The sequence below is a fragment of the Diadema setosum genome, chromosome 6 (genome assembly GCF_964275005.1).
Source record: "Diadema setosum chromosome 6, eeDiaSeto1, whole genome shotgun sequence".
NCBI classification, from domain to species: Eukaryota; Metazoa; Echinodermata; class Echinoidea; order Diadematoida; family Diadematidae; genus Diadema; species Diadema setosum.
Window position 1 is genome coordinate 27,747,004 of NC_092690.1, and position 18,805 is coordinate 27,765,808.

The 18,805-nt window shown below is 40.7% G+C and overlaps 1 protein-coding gene across 1 annotated transcript in view; it reads left to right on the forward strand.

Moving 5' to 3' along the window:
- The window catches only part of LOC140230060 (nephrin-like), a 71,902-nt gene extending 55,254 nt beyond the window's left edge, over window positions 1-16,648 (forward strand). Inside the window, exons 13-23 of the mRNA XM_072310267.1 lie at window positions 780-947; window positions 1,738-2,022; window positions 3,897-4,172; window positions 4,968-5,276; window positions 6,030-6,104; window positions 6,540-6,752; window positions 7,641-7,676; window positions 8,364-8,492; window positions 9,540-9,597; window positions 15,775-16,049; window positions 16,318-16,648. Coding sequence (XP_072166368.1) covers window positions 780-947; window positions 1,738-2,022; window positions 3,897-4,172; window positions 4,968-5,276; window positions 6,030-6,104; window positions 6,540-6,752; window positions 7,641-7,676; window positions 8,364-8,492; window positions 9,540-9,597; window positions 15,775-16,049; window positions 16,318-16,553 — 2,060 coding nt within the window. The 3' untranslated portion in view covers window positions 16,554-16,648. The remainder of the gene's footprint in view (window positions 1-779; window positions 948-1,737; window positions 2,023-3,896; window positions 4,173-4,967; window positions 5,277-6,029; window positions 6,105-6,539; window positions 6,753-7,640; window positions 7,677-8,363; window positions 8,493-9,539; window positions 9,598-15,774; window positions 16,050-16,317) is intronic.
- The last annotated feature ends 2,157 nt before the right edge of the window (window positions 16,649-18,805 follow it).

The following is an 18,805-nucleotide window of genomic DNA, read 5'->3' on the forward strand; positions in this document are numbered from 1 at the left end:
TGGATTTGCACACGAAATCATGAATTCGAGCGTTTTTCGGGTTGACATGCATATGCAAAACATTGCATAACTTCAGAACGGTGTACCCGGACGTCGCAAATTTGGTCTCAAAATATGCGGGAGACTCGAATGAAAAAAGTCACGAAACGACGCGGCAAAATCTTTGCGCGTTGCGGAATCATGGCGCGAAACGTCGAGGGGGGGGTCAATTTGACCCCCCCCCCCAGTTAGAATAGGGTTAAAGCAGGAGGGTGGACAGACAAAAGGCAGAGGAGGGTCAGTGATGATCACAAGAATCATAGGGGCAACCTGTGAAGGATAAGGATGAATAGGGAGCCAACATCAAACATGATAAAGAACCACAGAAGAATAAAGAATAGGAATAGAGTAAACTAGCAACAGCATGAGTGGGGGGGGGGGGGGGGAATGGGGGTGGGATGTCGATGGGTTCTGAACAAGCAGCGAACCCTTACCTGGTGTACCAAGAAGAGGCAACAAAATGAAAGTGAGAGTCAACCGACAAATGCAAGTTACCAAATACGTCAAAGTAAATATAAAGTAGTAACAATGATGATGATAATGATATTATTAGTATTTTCTCGAATTTGTACATTTCTTCATCCAGTACTCCACGATGGTAAATTTAACCATTCCCGAAACTGTCTCGAAGTCCAGACTCAAGATAATGAGACTCACTGTTATATATGGCATAAACAGTACTTTGTCGACATAGTCTGTGTAGTGCTATCTGACGTGTGTGTGTTTGTTATGCCTTTCAGGAGGCGAACAAGTCGTGACGGACGCCGAGAACGGGGGGACCTCCACCAGGAGTCAGCTGGTGCTGCCCTCAGTCTCCTCGGCCAACAACGGGGGCGTCTACCTCTGCCGCGCCGAGAGCGACACATTGGACGAGAGCGTCAACGACGGCATCACGCTGGACATCCGCTGTGAGTTTGCGACGGTCTGCGAAGACCTTGAATCCATGTTTAAATTCTAAGTGCACTTGATCCTTTTGGTTGAATCATAACTTGTACACACAACAAAGTGCTAACAGGCATGATATTCTGTAGATTTAAATCTGATTTCAGATTTTTCTTTTTCCCAAGTCTGTACACATTTTGCTTTTTCCATGTATCAAAATCACCTGAAAATTTTGATTTCTGATTGTTTCAACAAACCTCAATATCATCCCTGTGCTAATCTTCTGGTGTACTTGCCTGTTTTGTTTCCCTTTACTGCTGTCCATTTTGTGCCTACAAATGTGCATTTTGCAAGGATCAAGTGATTTCTCAACTATGCCATGGGCCTTTCGTCCATTTAAACAATTGCAGAGATTTTACTTTCAAAACAGCTACTTCAGTACATCTGATTGGCTACTTGAAAACTCGAATCCTGCCAGACTTGAAAACAAATAATACAAATGTTTGATTTCATTATGCCAAGTTATATTGAGGCTGTAATCGTAGGGCATTATTATACCCAAAGGTGCGTGAAAACCATGCTAGGTATATTTGATTTAATTCTTTGTATGAAGTATTAGAGTAGTTGTCGGAATTCTATAACAAATGTTGAGTCTTGTTATGCTAATTGTACTTGTTGTGTTATAATATCATATTTCCTTTATCGAAAAGTGAACATGTATTACATTCCTTATGATGACTTCTTGTAATGGTACATCTACGCATGTGTTCATAGGTTAAAACCCAGTTTTTCTCATCTTAAAATTCACATGCTCAGTCCCACCAAAGATTGACACGCCCACGGGAATCAGCGTCAGCTCGCACGAAGTTCCCGGCATACTCGCCCTGAACTGTTCGGCAGAGGGGAACCCAGCGGCAATCACGCACAAGTGGCACAAGAACGGCAACCTCATCAACCCGGACTCCTCTCCACGGTACTCCATCGATGACCAGGGCTCGCTGCTCATCCACAACGTCACAAGGACTGAGGCGGGAATGTACAAGTGCTTTGCAAGCAACGAGGAGGGCTCGTCCAACATCACTGCCACCGTGAATGTTATGTGTACGTATCGCAGAGTTTTAGGAGATTTTCTCCATGCCAAGCTACCCCTTCATTGTCCATCCTTAAAGGTCCTGTTTACCTTTGGGCGCATTGATGTAAAAGCTGTTCAAGATATCACATTTGATGCGTATGAATAGGTCTGTTGTATCACAAAACATCCAACCAAATCAGATTTTTGCAATAAAGCCTAAAATATGAGGAGATACATGTATCAGTATTTTTCTCAATAAACCATAAGTGTAGACGGTTTAGTCTGGAAACATTTTTATTTTTTGTTTTTAACAATACTTATCATCGATTATACGGATTCAGTTTTTTTCAGTGGTTGTACCTATGCCTACCTCGCATTTTAGAACTATTTTAAAGTACTAATGCTGTTTTTATGCCTCCGCCACGAAGTGGTGCCGGAGGCATTATGTTTTCGGGTTGTCCGTCCGTCCGTCCGTCCGTCCGTTCTTCCGTCCGTCCGTAATGAATTTTGTGGACAAGGTAACTATCAAAACCTGTTGAGGTATCCTAATGAAACTTGGCATGTATGTGTATTAGGGGGTGAAGTTGTGCCTATCAACTTTTGGGTGCACATGCTCAAGGTCAAAGGTCAAAAGGTCAAGGTCAAATACATAAAATTTCACTATTTCCACCATATCTATTGAATGCCTGAAGATATTTTCTTGAAACGTAGTGTATACATGTATTACCCAATTCAAATTCTCTGTTGAAAGTTTGCGTCATGAGGTCAAAGGTCAAAAGGTCAGGGTCAAATACATGAAATTTCACTATTTTCGCCATATCTATTGAATGCCTGAAGATATTTTCTTGAAACTTAGTGTATACTTGTATTACCCAATTAAGATTCTCTGGTGAAAGTTTGGGTCATGAGGTCAAAGGTCAAAGGTCAAAAGGTCAAGTAAAAATATCAAAACTTCTTTTTTTTCTCCGTGCCTTGGAAAATTGTTCAAAGTATCTTCATGGAACATAGTATATACATGTACTGACTGGAAGTGATTATCTAGAGAATGTAGGGTTCATGGGGTCAAAGGTCAGGGGTCAAAGGTCAAGTGCAACACTTCAAAATTTTACTATTTCCCTCATATTTATGCAATGCCAGCAGGGTTATTATTTTTTTACACTTGGTGTATGCATGTGTAACCTAATAGAAATTCTCTGGAAAGTCTTTTTTTTCTTCTTTTTTTGCCTCAAAGGTCAAAAGGTCAAAGATCAAGTGAAAGTGCTGAACTAACTTTTTCCTCCATATCTCGAAGTGGCTCAAGTTATCTTGAAACTTAGTACATATTATGCATGTTCTACCTGAAAGTTATTATCTTATGAATTTTAGGGTCAAGGGCCAGATGAAAATGGTAACAATTTACTATTCAATTCAGAAATTGCACTTTTTCTCCACACCTGTACCTTGAAAATTACTCAATGCCTAAATGTATGAATGGGTCAAAGTCAAGTTAAAGTCCTTAAATCCTTAGATACATGCTCTCCTATTCATCCAATTAAACTTAGGTCAAGGAAGGTGAACATTCAACACATTTGTGACAAACTTGTCATTTCAATATTTTGCCAATTTTGTGAAAATGTAATCACACATTGTCCACATGTACTATCTAGACCTATTGGGAAAATCATGCATTATGGCGGAGGCATACCAGTCGCCAAAGCGACATTTCTAGTTTTTGTTGTTGTTGTTTTTTTTTGAAGGTAATTTGAGCTCCACAACTTTATAGAAGGTGTTACATAAAAAAAACCAGCAAGTGCCATTATTACAGTAACAGAACTCTTACTGTTGTAAATTTGTATGGTAACTATGTTGTAATGCGTCATGGTTAGATAACTAATTACCACAATATGATATGATCAAATAACAGACTCTGCCCGGGTCACAACGGGCGAGGCCGTCACCATCACCCTCAACACGCCCGGTGAGCTGGTGTGCGAGGCGGATGCCAACCCCAAGCCGGCCAACTTCATCCGCTGGGAGCGGCCGGGCTTTGACCTCTCCGAGTTCGTGCATGAGTACGTGGACGGGCGCGGCGTGATGCGCATCGACAACGTGACGAAGGCAGTGAGCGGGATGTACACCTGCCTGGCAGACAACGGCATCCCTCCTCCTGACTCCAAAAACATCCAAGTCATCATCCAATGTAAGAGAGACCGGTCTCGAGATGTGCTAATCTTTCACCCATTGCAGATTGGCCAGGACTCCCTGATTCGCTTTATGTCCCGAAAGAAGAACATAAAACCTTTTGATTTAGCAATCGTTCCTGCCTTTAGAGATATATGAAACACAAATCTTTTCTCTGATAACTTATGAATTGTTTATTCAGTTGTACCAAATTTGAGTAGGGTAGTGGTTTTGTTTCCAAAGTGATTTTGATTATATTGATATTGTAAATTGCTTACATTCCTTTATCTTATGAATTTTCAATCATCTAGCCCTTCCTAGGTATAGAAGCTACACTTGTAATGTATGAAGCATTTCAACATTGATCTGATTCAACTCCTATTCAGAATTGCTTATTTATTGAAAGCAAATGGCATATAATGTGTGTGTGTGTGTGTGTGTCATGAATACATATATATGTTTGCGTTTTTAGAAAAGCTGTTTTCATTAATTTCTGTCTGATATTGTTTTAGGTTTGTTTATTTTATGTTATTCTTAGTTTGTGTTTTGTCAGGACCCATACCGTAAACATGGATATTTTCACACAATTAAAGTAATTCTTTATGCTTTGCCTAATGAAATAAGCTTCACCAGGTCCTGTTCTTAATTTGCGGAATCAAGACGAAGAAAAATATTTGCATGCTTTTATTTTTGCACTCATTTCTAGGCTCGCAAAATCGTGGGGAAAATTTTCACTTATACAATGATATTTTCTAATCCTCTCTTTTCATTAACTTCTCTCATACATGTCTGCCTCCCTTCTGCCCCAACTCAGACCCCCCAGAAGTGGACCACACGATGCCCAGCAAGGTAGCCAAGAGCACCGGCCAGACGGCCCTGCTACGCTGCCGGGCGGAGGGTTCCCCCTTGGTCAGGTTTGAGTGGCTGAAGGGGTCACAGGAGGTCAATCTGACCAGTGACCACTACACCCTGGACATCAGGCAGGACCTGACCTACGCCAACCGCTATGAGAGCCGCCTGATCATCAGCAAGGTCGACGAGCAGGAAGACTACGGCACGTACGTCTGCCGGGCCTTCAACGACCTCGGGGAGGCGCGTTTCCAGATACAGCTGGAGAAGACGAGTAAGATTCTCTTCTCTCAGTTTCTTGTAATTTTACCGCACACCAATGAAACTTTGGCACAACATTTGCTTCTGCGGCAATCGCTCCAGTCTTATTTTCTTCAAGGACATAGGGTTAGGGTTATGTTGGGGCTTTACAATGTAGGTTTAGTTTGATGTGAAGGTTAGGATTATGGATAAGGGTACCAGGTATGTTTGTGAATAGAATTTATGTTTGGCTTGGCTTGCAGATATTTCATGGGAGCAATTGTCGCAGGAGCAAGTGTCATAGAACCCAGTGAAACAGATAGACTTAAATTTAGTAAGAATGCAGTGATGTTGTTAAAAAAACAACAAACAAACAAACTTTTAGAAGGCCCTTGCCAATAAGGGTAGGATAACAGGGCATTATGTGGTGCAGTGTGCATGATGAGCTGAGTGAAAAAATTCCCCCAGACATCTGGGTTGGTTTATAAAAAGTATAACAAATACAGAAATGTATCAATGAATGTTTGAGTGAGGATATTCATACAATTTCATATAACGTCATGTCGTTTATTTCATTTCCAACAAACATGATCACAACATATGAATACATATAATAGCACAACAATATACTGAAACAAACAAACTTTGAACAGATATTCATTGAAGAATTGTGTTGCTGTTGTCATTTTTACTTAGCTAAATTTCATTGCAGGGATTAACATAGCCCTCCTCTATTTCCTTGTCCTGTTTCAATTCTTTTTTTTTTTACCTTTTCTTTTGATTCCAGGTCCACCTGAAGCGCCATCCAATCTACGAGTGGTCGCCCAAGTCTATGACTCCGTCACCCTCAACTGGACAGCAGGTTTGTTGGCTCTGCCCTTGTTTGAGTCTTGCACTCTGCTTCCAAACTCACGTTGGTGACAGGATGGGAAAATATTCCGTGAAAAATGCAAAGTCCATCCCTATAGGCAACACCAGACCAGAGTAGAATCAGACACATGCAGAGAGATTTTGATAATCTATAATGTAAAACCAGAAACGTTTGTGGCATAAAATTTTCGTGAATCGCCCCTGGCATTCAAAGCATTATGGAGGAAAACACTTTTGTGGGCATATTTCTTTCGCAAATTTTGGCTCCTGGCATAATACGCAAGACTTTGTGATATTTGCAAAAGGGATTTATAATGATGATAATGATGATGATGATGATGATGATTTTGTATGTCCGAAGTAGGAAATTGAAGTAAATGCGGGGATGGACCTTTAAACCCTCTCACTCTGTCTGTCTCGTCACCAGGATTTGATGGGGGGCTTCCTCAGACCTTCCAGGTGCGATTCAACCAGAAGGGGGGTAAGCAGTACCAGTTTGTCAACGTGGAGCCGCCCCTCGCCACCACCTTCACAGTCACCAATCTGAACCCCAACACGGAGTACGACTTCACCGTCAGAGGGCGCAACGCTCAGGGCGACGGTCCCTACTACCTCGGCATTGTCACGGCGAAGACTGCCGGTAAGATGACGAGAATTTGATAGTAATAAAATCATCTCTATCCAGGATAGCCTTGTCAGTGTTGCCACTGCTCTACCAGAAGAGCCCTGCTATTATTATCACCCTAGCATTGTCAGGTACCCATTTATACAGTGTACACCTGGGTCAAGAGGGACATGGTGGGTAAAAACATCTTGTCAAAGAGTGTGATAGTAGATTTGACCTCGGGACCTGCGATATTGAACATCAAGAGTCTCATTCACTATGACACAGTGTCCCCACATGAGTTTTGCTTTTTCGTTTTGTTGGTATTGTGATATACTTGTAACAGGAGCACGACTGTGCAGAGCATTGTAAATGGTATGCTCTTTATTCCCGATCCCAATGTGGTCCGTGACGTTAGATTAGCACTGAGACCTTTGCATGCATCAAACTGTAGATCACTTCAGTTTCTCAATTCTTGGACTGTGCTTAGAGTAGTTTCTGCCCTGTGATTACCAAGGCATACTATATGATTGTTGTCATGTTATCTTGCGTGTGCCCAAACCTTGCTGTGTCATTATTTACATTTAAATCATATTAAGGTCTTCCAAATTAAAAAGCATAAATTCTGGACATACTTACAGTGATGTATAATGATTGCACACTGATTTTGAAAAATAAAAAATCACTGCAGATAAAGACATTTTAGGGCAGCATGTTTTAATGATTGTTTAGATTTATCAGGGAAGATTCAACCTACTTTCTTTCTTTTTTTTTTGGCAGAATGTCACTGAGATAACATGCACAGGTTTGTAGTTGTACATTGATTGAAGTTTGAGAAGGCATAGTATATATCCCCATTTGCTTTGTAAGTCACAAACAGTGATGCATTCAAAACTAATGTTCACTCTGTTCTGTCCTCTACAGTAAAGCCAACAGAGCCTCCAGTACCGATACCAAAGCGTAAGTATACCTTCAATGTTTTGCAGTGTGAATGTTAGGTCATAGTGGATGCAATCCTACCATCATGAGTATGATAGATAATGCCTGTGATAACACTTTAGAATAGAATTACTACAATGAAGATAACACTTTGTGATGCTCCTGATGCTTGTTCCAACAAGTAATGATGATGGTGATGATGATGATGATGATGGTGATGATGTTGATGGTGGTGATAATGATGATGATGATGATTATGATGGCATCAGATGTAGAATCCTCCACATCCCCCGTATCCTCTGCCTTATGGTAGTTAAAGAGGATTTAATAATGAGGTAGTCATGGTGGCTGTATAATTGTCACCGCCATGATTGTAATAATTATCGATGCATGTGATTATTATCATTATCATTTATTATCATTTATTCGACCAGGTTAAACGTAAAAGAAACATAGGATACAAGGTTTGTACCTATCAAGTAATACAAACATCAACCAAAAAACAAGTGAATATTACAAAGGGTTGCACTGTACTTTGTAGCAAAAAAGAAAGAGAAACAAATGGTGACAACACATGATAATGCTTGAGTTACTGTGATGAGGATCACATTTCACAATGCTTCTGCTGCTGGTAGTGGTGATGATGGCATCAAGAAGTAAATAAAGATTCTCCGCATCCCCCCCCCCCAATCATTTCCTCCACCACAGACCAGCTGGTTGGGAACATCCCCCTCTACATGGTCCTCCTCTACTCCTTCCTCTGCATCCTGGGCTGTATCTGCATCAACGTCTTCCTCTGCTGCTGCCTCATCAAACCACGGAGGAAGAAGTCGACAGGTGAGGACTTCTCTACCGGCCCCGCCCTCTGGAAGAACCTAAATCGTTTTTACCTCCGCTAAGGAAGGAGGTTATGTTTTCATCAGCGTTCACTTGGTTTGTTTGTCTGTGTGCAAAATACAGTGTAACTCCAAAAGTTAAGGGCGGATTGTAATGAAACTTGCAGAAAAAGTTAAATTTTGATAGTGATCCGGGAGTTTTTATGAACTTTTGAAGGATTTTTCAGTCTTTTGGCAAAATCCGAATAGGGTCAATGAACTTGGGAGTTCAAGCTGTGCATATTTGAGGTTTGCGTACGCGCTCTAAAGTGCATGCTCTCCTCGAGGTGCCTTACTTTCCAAATTGTACCACAGAAATATTAAGATGGCCGGTCATGGCCCTGAAGAAATTCAGCTTTAAAATATACATGCAACCAAGCATGAAGGATATTAACATTGCTTACAGCCAGAATTCTTGACAAAGCAATCAAGTTTTGAATTTCTATAAGGCATTCTTAGATTATTACTATCAGACAAGAGGAAGTTGGGATATCAGATTTTCAATTTTTAGACAAAATGTCTATTTTTTTTTTCAGCCACATCTCTTCAGTATGCCTTTTCCTTGACCCATACCTCTGTAAATATAGGAGGGTGGCATGCTAGCAGTATATGAATTGACAGTTTTTGGTATCCATCAATAAATGCATGAATTGCACTCATATCGTATGCATTGGACATATCCCAACATTCATTCTATGGTCCTGAGTTGCATGATGTATTTACACAGAATACTACTTGTATAAACTGAACATGCCTGAAAACGATTTGAAACATGAAACAACAAGGACAAAAAATAAAGTTGAATAAATAAATGGAGATTTCTGCAGAGAGGTAGCTTTGAGCTTGCACAGCAAGTTGTGGTGCTTTTGTTCACCTCTTATGATATTGTCAGTGTCCAAATTTTCATTTGAGTTTATATCAGTGTGTAAAATCTTTCTTTTCATCTATGTTTACCAATCATTCTTTTTTTATTATTTATCTTCTATTATTTTCCTGTGTGTATGTCCAGGCAAGACAACCCAACCCAAGAAGAAGAAGACAGATGTCATAGAACTCGTCAAGCCAGAGTAAGTGAGATGATCATTGTGCACTACCGTAAACACTCATGTATAAGGTGCAGCTCAACTTTGACACCGGGCGGGAAGAAAACAACAAGACAAAACATGGGCACATGTTTTGAAACATGGCCATTCTCTTGAATGATACTTCACCTGAAGTACACTTATTCAAGTTTTTTGATGGAATAATAGCAAATCTATATTCAAAATTCAGAACAGTTCTGGCAATTTTGTACCACAGGAAGGGAAGATAATGGCTTGAAAATGCTTGGGACATGACTATTGAAAAAGAAAAATCCTGATTTCATTGCCATAATGTGAGTACCGGTGTGCCAATACTTCTTTAATTTAATTTCAGCAAAAGCAAGTGACCTTGAGTGAATAATTCCTAAATTATACAAGTAATAAGAAGTATAATTAGAATTCTATTAGTAATAATGAAGTATAAGTCGAAGAGGTTAGCATTTCCCAGGTGTTTAAGGCAGTGAAGTCACATAATGAAATTCAAAGTAGGTAAAATTCCAGGCAGTCTCAGTTGGCTATAAATACCCGTGTCAGTGAGCAGTAAGCATCTTTTCAAAGAGAATACGGCTTTAAATAGACAGACCAGCAACACCATGCAGTATTGGGTGCAATGCAGACAATTAGCTCACTGGTCCTTCTCATCATACAGACAAGCAATAAATAAAGCACAATCATTGCTGTTCAAAAGGCACGGAGCATTCTTATACGTATGGACATCTCAAGTCAAGCAATAAGCAGAACATCAGCATACCGTATAAGGGCCCACCAGTTTTGACTTCTGTACAGTGTTGTAAAGGGAGGGTTCAGAACTGAAGAGTATCGATCAAATGAGATGCTGGGTGGGAACCTCTTCGACTTATACTTCATTATTACTAATAGAATTCTAATTATACTTCTTATTACTTGTATAATTTAGGAATTCTATTACGTAATACTCGTATAAGTCTTCAGAGGTTAGCATGTTCAAAGTTCCGTACAGAAGTCAGTCTAGTGGCATGAGTGAGGGCAAGAGGACAAGAAGGATGATGGACAGTTTTCACAACAAGGTTGAAACTTTGGTCATGACTCCTCATGCATAGAGAATGTCTATCGATGGTGACACACATTGTCGCAAACAAGAGAAGAACTCGAGCTAAGTTTGCTTGAGAACCTACTACATGTAGTATAAGGTGCAAGGCATAGGTTTTGAGTATGATATCATTTTGATACCTTGCGTGCTTTAACTGGAGCAGGATTAAGCATGATATCGCACAGACAAATTAATCAAATACAATGGACCTCTTGTACCGATTTTCCAATCAAGACATAATCCTAATCATGTTCCTTATTCATATTCATGTACATTTGAAGGAAGAATTAGACATTAACCAGTTCATACTCGGCATAGTAATATTGCAGCAATAATTAGAGGCAAGTCCATTGCATTTTGGGTTGATATTAGAGTTTAAATTCATCAGTTTGGTGGACCGAATCTCCTAAACGAGTGGCCGAATAATGTGTCGCCATTTTCCAATGCACAACGTAACATGATTTATGGTCTTGTGTCTTATCTGACTCGTATTATGACATTGTTCTTAACTGAGATACTAAATATACAGGTATACTCATACTATCACAATTTGCACGTATCTTTCTAACTCAGCGGAACTGAGAATTGTTGAACTAATGTGGAATCAATAATTGTTAGAAGGTAGAAGGTTCAAAATGTACCAGCGTTCGTCCAGTCAGTTATGGACAAGATTTCATTATGACCTTTATACTTCATGCGCGAAAGTTTAGAAGTTGCGGCGCTTCTGTAGCTATGAGCTGAGAATGTGATACAACTTTCATATTAGCATCCGTGGATGTCTTACCAGACCAGAGTCTGGGATGAACGCGGGATGACCGTGCTCCCAAATCCTTATGTATATGAACACGAGGTACGTCCTGTGGTACCCTTTCATACTGATCTCGAAGACAAAACAAACTCGGTACATGTTCCCATAGCGACAATACATTCATACCTAATTGTATGCAGCAGTCAGTACAGTGTACAGGGATGTATATGTACAGCTATTGACAGTATATATTAGTTATATTTTAAGTGTTTATACAAGCAGCTGTGAGGGACTGGCTTTCAGCCTCCGCTCCAAGATGCTTGTCGTCACCGATTTGTTGGGGTGTTTCGGAGAAATTATGAGTTTGCTTTCTGAACTTGCTCGTTGGAGATGTTCTGTGCATTTAATATACTCATGAAGAGTTGATCGGAACACAGAGTTTAGGGTTGGAGGTAAGAGAAGGCACTTTAATTACCTGGTTAGAGATATACCTTCCATATCTCTAATGTGCAAACGTGGCATCATCTTCCGGTAATGTCATAAGAGCTAGATGTCTCAGCATTTGTGTACGTTTTGCCGAAACGAGCTAGGAAAATTGTTTTTGGCTCAAGGCACTGAAGGAATCTATAGTTCATAGGTATCTTGGAACGATAAAAGGTGATTCAAAACAATTGAAACATCCCACGTGTTGTTGTATTTAGGCTTGCGAGGGTCGGAGTTAGATACGCCCTTCATAAGTCTGACTATATATTAGGGGCTGTTTGCCTATGTCATAGCTCTCGGTTTCGGGTAGTATGGACGACCGAGCAGGTCTATGAGTAAAAAAAATCGTGGAGTGGGCTTTGTTGAAAAGCTATGCTATAGGCTTAGATGTTGACAACGTGTTCTGTAGACGGGTTAAAAAGGATCACAAGATTGTTCAGAATACAGACATTGCTACTGTCTTCAAGCACCCTCATTTGTTTTGTTTATTGGTATTGTCTCGCCATGATGATGAAAGGAGCTTTGCAATGTGCTGCGATGTGTCTGCCACTTGTCATCGCTAGCAGAGAGCACCCATGCAGGCGGCTAGTGTGAGCTGGAGGCTCGTCGGTGGGTGAGGGTGTGGGGCAAGAATTTTCTCTTGGAGTAATAGAGGTGGGGCTATTCGCATTTTGAGCGATAATGAGACCCATGGCTGCCGCCACCATTGGGGCAGTGAGGATTGCTCAGGTCACCTTGTTCAGTTGAAGCTTGTGGAGGACTGAAAACGTTCTAGGGTAAGGAAAAAGGCATCAAATTTCAGGGCAATAAAACTTGGCTTCCATTTGACATGAGGAGTGTTGCTAATCCATATGTAGAGTTTGTGGATTGTGTGGTGAAAAACATGTAAAATAGCAATTAGTTGTTCATGTCTCTGCGAGACAAGCAGAAAACTTCAGAATTATCTACATCTGTTGAATGTGAAGCTGATATCCAATTGCTAGACACCAGTTCCAATGTTGGCCGTGAATTCGTTCGGGTCAGGTATGCTACTAGCTGTAGAAATGTCTGACTGAATTATGAATATAAATAAGCACATTTTTTGTACACGAGCCACACAGGGCTTCAAGACCGTTCTGAATTGCAAGAGGTTCACACACATTGCTATGAGGGGAATTCTGTTTGGCACTCCAGACTCTCTGAGCAAAGGAATTGTCATTGTTCAGAGCTCCATACTGAGATGCAAGCATCGCTTGAAATTATCATGCTAATGAAGGTGGAAAATAATTCTTTGTCTTGCGAGACAGCCACCACCAAAGAATGTTTTGTATCGCATGAATAGATAACGACACCAAACTTCGTGTCGATGTCATCTTCTGCTTTACGCAGAGCATTAGTTGATTTATTTTTTCTAGTCCCAAGTGACGAGAATGTAAATTTCTTTGTGGAAGGCATTAAAATCCCGAAATTTGGTTTCGTTGCCATACAAGATTGAATTTCCAAAGGCAGTAACCTTGTCAATCTTGTTCTGAGGAAAAAACTGAAAATCATTTGCTGGGAATTAGTGGATGAGAACCAAGGAAGGTCTCGACGTGCTTTGGGTTGAAACTGGATTTGTCGAAATCCTTACTGAAACTCTTTAAGGGTGACAAGTTGATCATTGGCTTTGTCAAGACACTCTTCTCTGGTGTGAGAAAGAATATGGATATCATCGAAATAGGTGATTGTTCTAATGCCACTACTCACCGAGGCAAAGACAGGTTTCATAACTTTAAGGAAATTCTGTGGGGTCGAATTAAGGCCAGATGGAAGGCACTGAAGGAATGCAGTGAAAATACTACTTAGTATTTCCATTCGAAAGGCTATGCTTGATGAACAAGGTGAACGGATACGGATAAATATGCACCCTTTGGAGGGGCAAAATTAAGGCCGTAATCAAGCGAAACTGTTCCACTCTGAAGTGTTCGTATCTTACAAATTTGTTCAAGTTTTTCAAATTTATGATTGGACTTAGACCGCCAGTCTTTGGTAGCGCTAGAATAGGGTTGATACTCCATGTGAGGAATCTCTCTAATAGCTTGCTTTGCGAGAGTGTTCGGAGACAATTCTTCATGGGTTGCCTTTTCCTCCTCGGTAGAATGTACGCTTTGTAGAGGAAAAATTTATTGGTATGGGGTTGAAATGAAATTATTGGCTTCATAGCCAAATATTGTGACCAATATCCAAGGCTCGGGAATTATTTTGACCAGTCATCTTTGGAAAGCTTGAGATTTCCAGCACTGAACGGTTTTGGACAGTACTCATCCTTTTTTCTTTTTTTTTTTCTTTTTGCTGGCTTGCGTAGAGGCATTCATGACACACGATGTATGCTTATGTGACACTTGTTAATTTTTCTCAGATGTCTTTCTGAACAACTTTCTACCAAGTGGAATCGACTTGCTGCGCAAGTGTTGTTGAGAAGGGTTGAGAAGGGGTTTCAAGATACCTCGATGGTGCATCCTCAGATCATACGATAAGCAAAGCCCGGGAGTGTCAGGCCATCGATGGTGACATGAGTTGTTAAAATTCTCGTTGTGTCAATTGCATGGATGATTATCCGTGCATGATCTGTGAATTTCAGAAAGGATTTATCTATGTGGTAGAAGTCCCTTCACTACATTTTGTTGTAGAAGTTGGGAGCTCACAAGACCCAAGGCCTCGTGAAGGAGGATCGCCCAAATTTTGCTCTCGATTTTTGGTGTGAGAACTGCTTGGGCATTCGATGGCAATTGAGCATTTGCTTCGCGATTTTATAGAGCACTTACCTTCTGATATGGGCAGTGTGACTGCCTTCATTAGCAAATCAGCCATTTTTTAAATTTGGCCCAAATGAGATCAGAATTTAAGTTAAAATCAAATTTGGTACCAGGCTTTGAAAGGGTTTGACTGTAAGGACATGGCATCCGGATCAATTCGGTTGTCAAAATGACCATAACCACAAGGGCAGAGTCAAGGCCACCCATACAGGGCAACGCAATCAGTTTTGTCAGGGAGGAGGCTGACATGAGAATATCGTCGTCTGTTGAGCTGCCGATGGGGATGGCTAGCTCGCTGAAGTCTTCGATGGGCGGGGCAGCGCCCCTGTCCCCGCGGACATGGCTCGCATGTCCGGACTAATCGCCGGGAGGAGAAGCTCTCCTACACCAGCTGGCATGGCTCGCATGCCGTTTGTCATTACCACGGTGTGCCGCCGCCCTATCCATGAAGCGGGAGAGTATCTCGGTCTCTCTAGTTGAGCTTCAAGGCGGCCTTCCATGCCCTGATCTCCCCGCGGGGATGGGGGCTGAGAGGTAGCGTCGTCTTCCTGATCACTAGACATTGGAGTTTGAGATGTATAATCAGGGAGGTGTCTCACCTCCCTGGTATAATTCACTGCCGTCACACTTGAAAAAGATGCTTACTGCTCACTGACACGGGTATTTATAGCCAACTGAGACTGCCTGGAATTTTACCTACTTTGAATTTCATTATGTGACTTCACTGCCTTAAACACCTGGGAAATGCTAACCTCTGAAGACTTATACGAGTATTACGTAATAGAATTATTCATATACTGGTACACAGTACACAGCGTGTGAACAACGTGCTTGATAATACTGTACTTCACAATGGCAAATTTAACCACTCACAAAATTGCCATTAAGTCCAGATTACAAAAAAAATAAATTAATAAATCAAAAAAAAAAAAAAAATAGAATAGCGTAAATGTGGCATGTAAACTAATTCAGTTGATGAAGGTTCATTTGATGAAAGCTTCAAGTTGTGCGTGATGTACGGGTGCTTTTCTCACATGATGCAGTATAAATGCAAATTCCAACTTTTATTCGTAACCGTTGCTCTACAGAGTTGACCATGACAGTGCAGTTGGTAGCGAGACGAACACGGACAACGTCTCCCGCCGCGACCTGTCCGAGCACGAGGATGGTTACTCCTACGGCTCGGGCGGCTTTGGCCACCCCCATCGCTACAACGACTACAGCATTGGGCCGTCAGAGGAGTATGACCACTATGATGACCAGCGCCCCATCTCTCCCCCCATGGACTTCCCCCGGGGTGGACCTGGCTACTACAACTCGGGCTACAGACCACCCTCATATGCTGCTAGCTGGGATTCGTATGGTGAGCTGTAGTATTGAATTTTCTTCTTATTTTTGTCATCTATTTGCAGAGTTTAAAATAAGGAGGACAATTTGCAGAATTCACTTACATCTGTTAACCCGTTGAGGACGAGTCCTGAGTATACTCGGGCAAGTGTCTAAGGAAATGCGTGTTGTAGCAAAATCAGCCCATCCTCAATGGGTTAATGAGCTACCAACTATAGTACCTTTATTCCAAGATAAGTTTCAGAGGAGTAAAGTTTTGGATGTCCTCTTTCCTCTGATTTCAGTCCACCCTCCAAGCTCTGCACTGTCCGATTCCCAGATTGACGACGAGCAAGAGCGAGAGTACGCCGACATGCTCCGCCGCCAGCAGAAGACCCAGTTCCTGGGCCATGGGGGCGCCATCCACACCCCGACGGCCCCCAGCCCCGTGCCCAGCAGCCTGGGCAACTTTGTACCTCTTGTCAAGGGCGGGTCGGCCGCACCTAGTCAGGTCGGGAGCGAGGAGGGCTACCTTGTCTGATGTCTTGACCATTGTATCATCATTAGAGCTTTCGTCGTCACCTGTGAGTCACTTTTCGAGCCTGATGTACTGACCACTGTAGTATCATTAAAGATTTTCTCAGTCACGTGCGAGTTACTTTGCAAGCCTGATAGACTCTCTTGCTCGCTGTAAAATTGATTCATTTGGACTCACTCCTCAATGGAGTACTGTATACGCCAAATATCGTGCGATGTTTTTATTTTCGCGAATTTAGCGAGTCGGTTGCCACTCGTGGAATTCAAAATCACACGAAAATATTAACTCTGGTCCCGACATGAATGTGACGTGCACGCATTCCTTTCTGTGTTCATTACTGTCCTACGTATCGCAAATTTAACCACTCACCAAATTGTCGGTGAGTCCTGATTCGCGAAAATTTAGACTCTCTAGATATATGGCGTATATGGATGCCATTGTTGGTGCTGTCATATCCATAGATTATTAGGTACCAAGTTATTGTGATTTTCCTGTTAGGTGGGCAGGATTATCATGAATGCTTTTTGCTAATGTAATGCATTTTTTAATGTCTTAAACAGCTACTTTTTTTTTAAGTGGATGAAATCTGTTTTTACTGACCCTACGCCATTTAAAAACTGCCTCACTCAACTAGTTTTGCCAGTAATGTGCCTTTATATTATTTTTTTCTTGCATTATTTTATAAGAGAAATTGTTCTTCTCTGCAACATGATCACCTATGATCAGTCTTTCCATGTTACAGTACAAAACTGTCTATTTTGTTTCTTGTTTTGTTTTGTGTTGTTTTCACATACACCAGCAGAGGTGCTGGGTCATGTGACTTTCATTTGTTTATTTTCGTTTCATCTCCACAAAATGACATAGAGAGTGGTCAGTGTTGAAGATATGAGGACATTCCCTTGCTAGACATATACACTGACTCCAAATATTAAATGCCCTGACCGAGTTCCAAGATAGATGTATCGTACAACTTCATAACCATCCTTTAACCCCCTCCCAAACTTTAATTTTTCTGACATTTTGTATACTAGTGAGTTTTCTTATCATTCCTAACAATTACTTCTGTGGGATTTGATGAAGGGGAAAATTGTTGAAAGGGGAAAAATGTGCTCCTACACCTAGAACAACATTACCTATCTTTTTATAGAAATAGGGGAGTTCCCTTTTTAGGGGAAATTCCCCTTAGGAAAGAGGTGATATTGTCTTGAATCTTGAAGTGTGAATGAGTAATTCTTGGTAGGTAATCGTCTATAGAGTAAATGTTTGGACAGATTTATAGCTAAATTTGTGTATCAAAAGTGTGTTATACCCTTTGAATTCAGCAGATATTAACCACATGTAAAGATGTGTACATAATGTGTGTAACGTGTTGTTTTTGTTCTTTTATCGTGTTCACTATATGTAATTATATTTGATAAGAATATGCATCTATATATCCATATGTTTAATAGTACTTTAATACGTGAAAAGCAAGCCATGTATTCTTCCTTCACCTTGCCAGCTATCGTTCATCTTGCCAAACCCCTGTGCGTCTTGCCATAAATTATTCAGTACCAACTGTATAAAGTGCTTTTGATCAAGAGTGTATACTGTTGTATTCCTTTTGCCTGTCACTTCTACTTTTGAGTTGCCATGTAGTCTTCATTCATACTTTTTTCCTTTTTTTTATGTAACATACATTGTAGGGTGTTTAATATTGGGTTGTGTTTTCCCATCTGCGGCTGGAATTCACGTTTCTGACAGAAGTAAACTCACTTTATCTTTTGTGAGAGATTGAAATCAGTTGTTAAAGATCATATTTCCCAAGTATTCATGCTGCAAGTAAACCATGAGTATAAGGTGTACCCTCCATTTTTCATTTACCATATTGATCTTACCTGCATGTATTATATACCATACATGTATGATATGTAAAAGATAAAGCAATTCTTAACCCTAAACCCCCCCTTGACATTTTCCACGTCCGTCCTGCCGCGCGAAATTTTTTGACCGCGCCACTCACTTTTTACTTTCAAGTCTTACTCTTTTTATGACACCATTTTTACAAAAATTGTGTATATCATTACTACGTTGCACAACTGTTTACAAAGTGTACACATGCTTTCAAGACCGAAAATACAGCTCAAAAATGTGATTTTGTGTGCAAAATAAAATTAATGCAAATGGAGTTTTCTCACTTTATTAGAAAAGATGATTATTTCACTTTCATTGGCTGAAATCAATTCTTTTTAGCATAATTATGCTTGAAAAAGGTT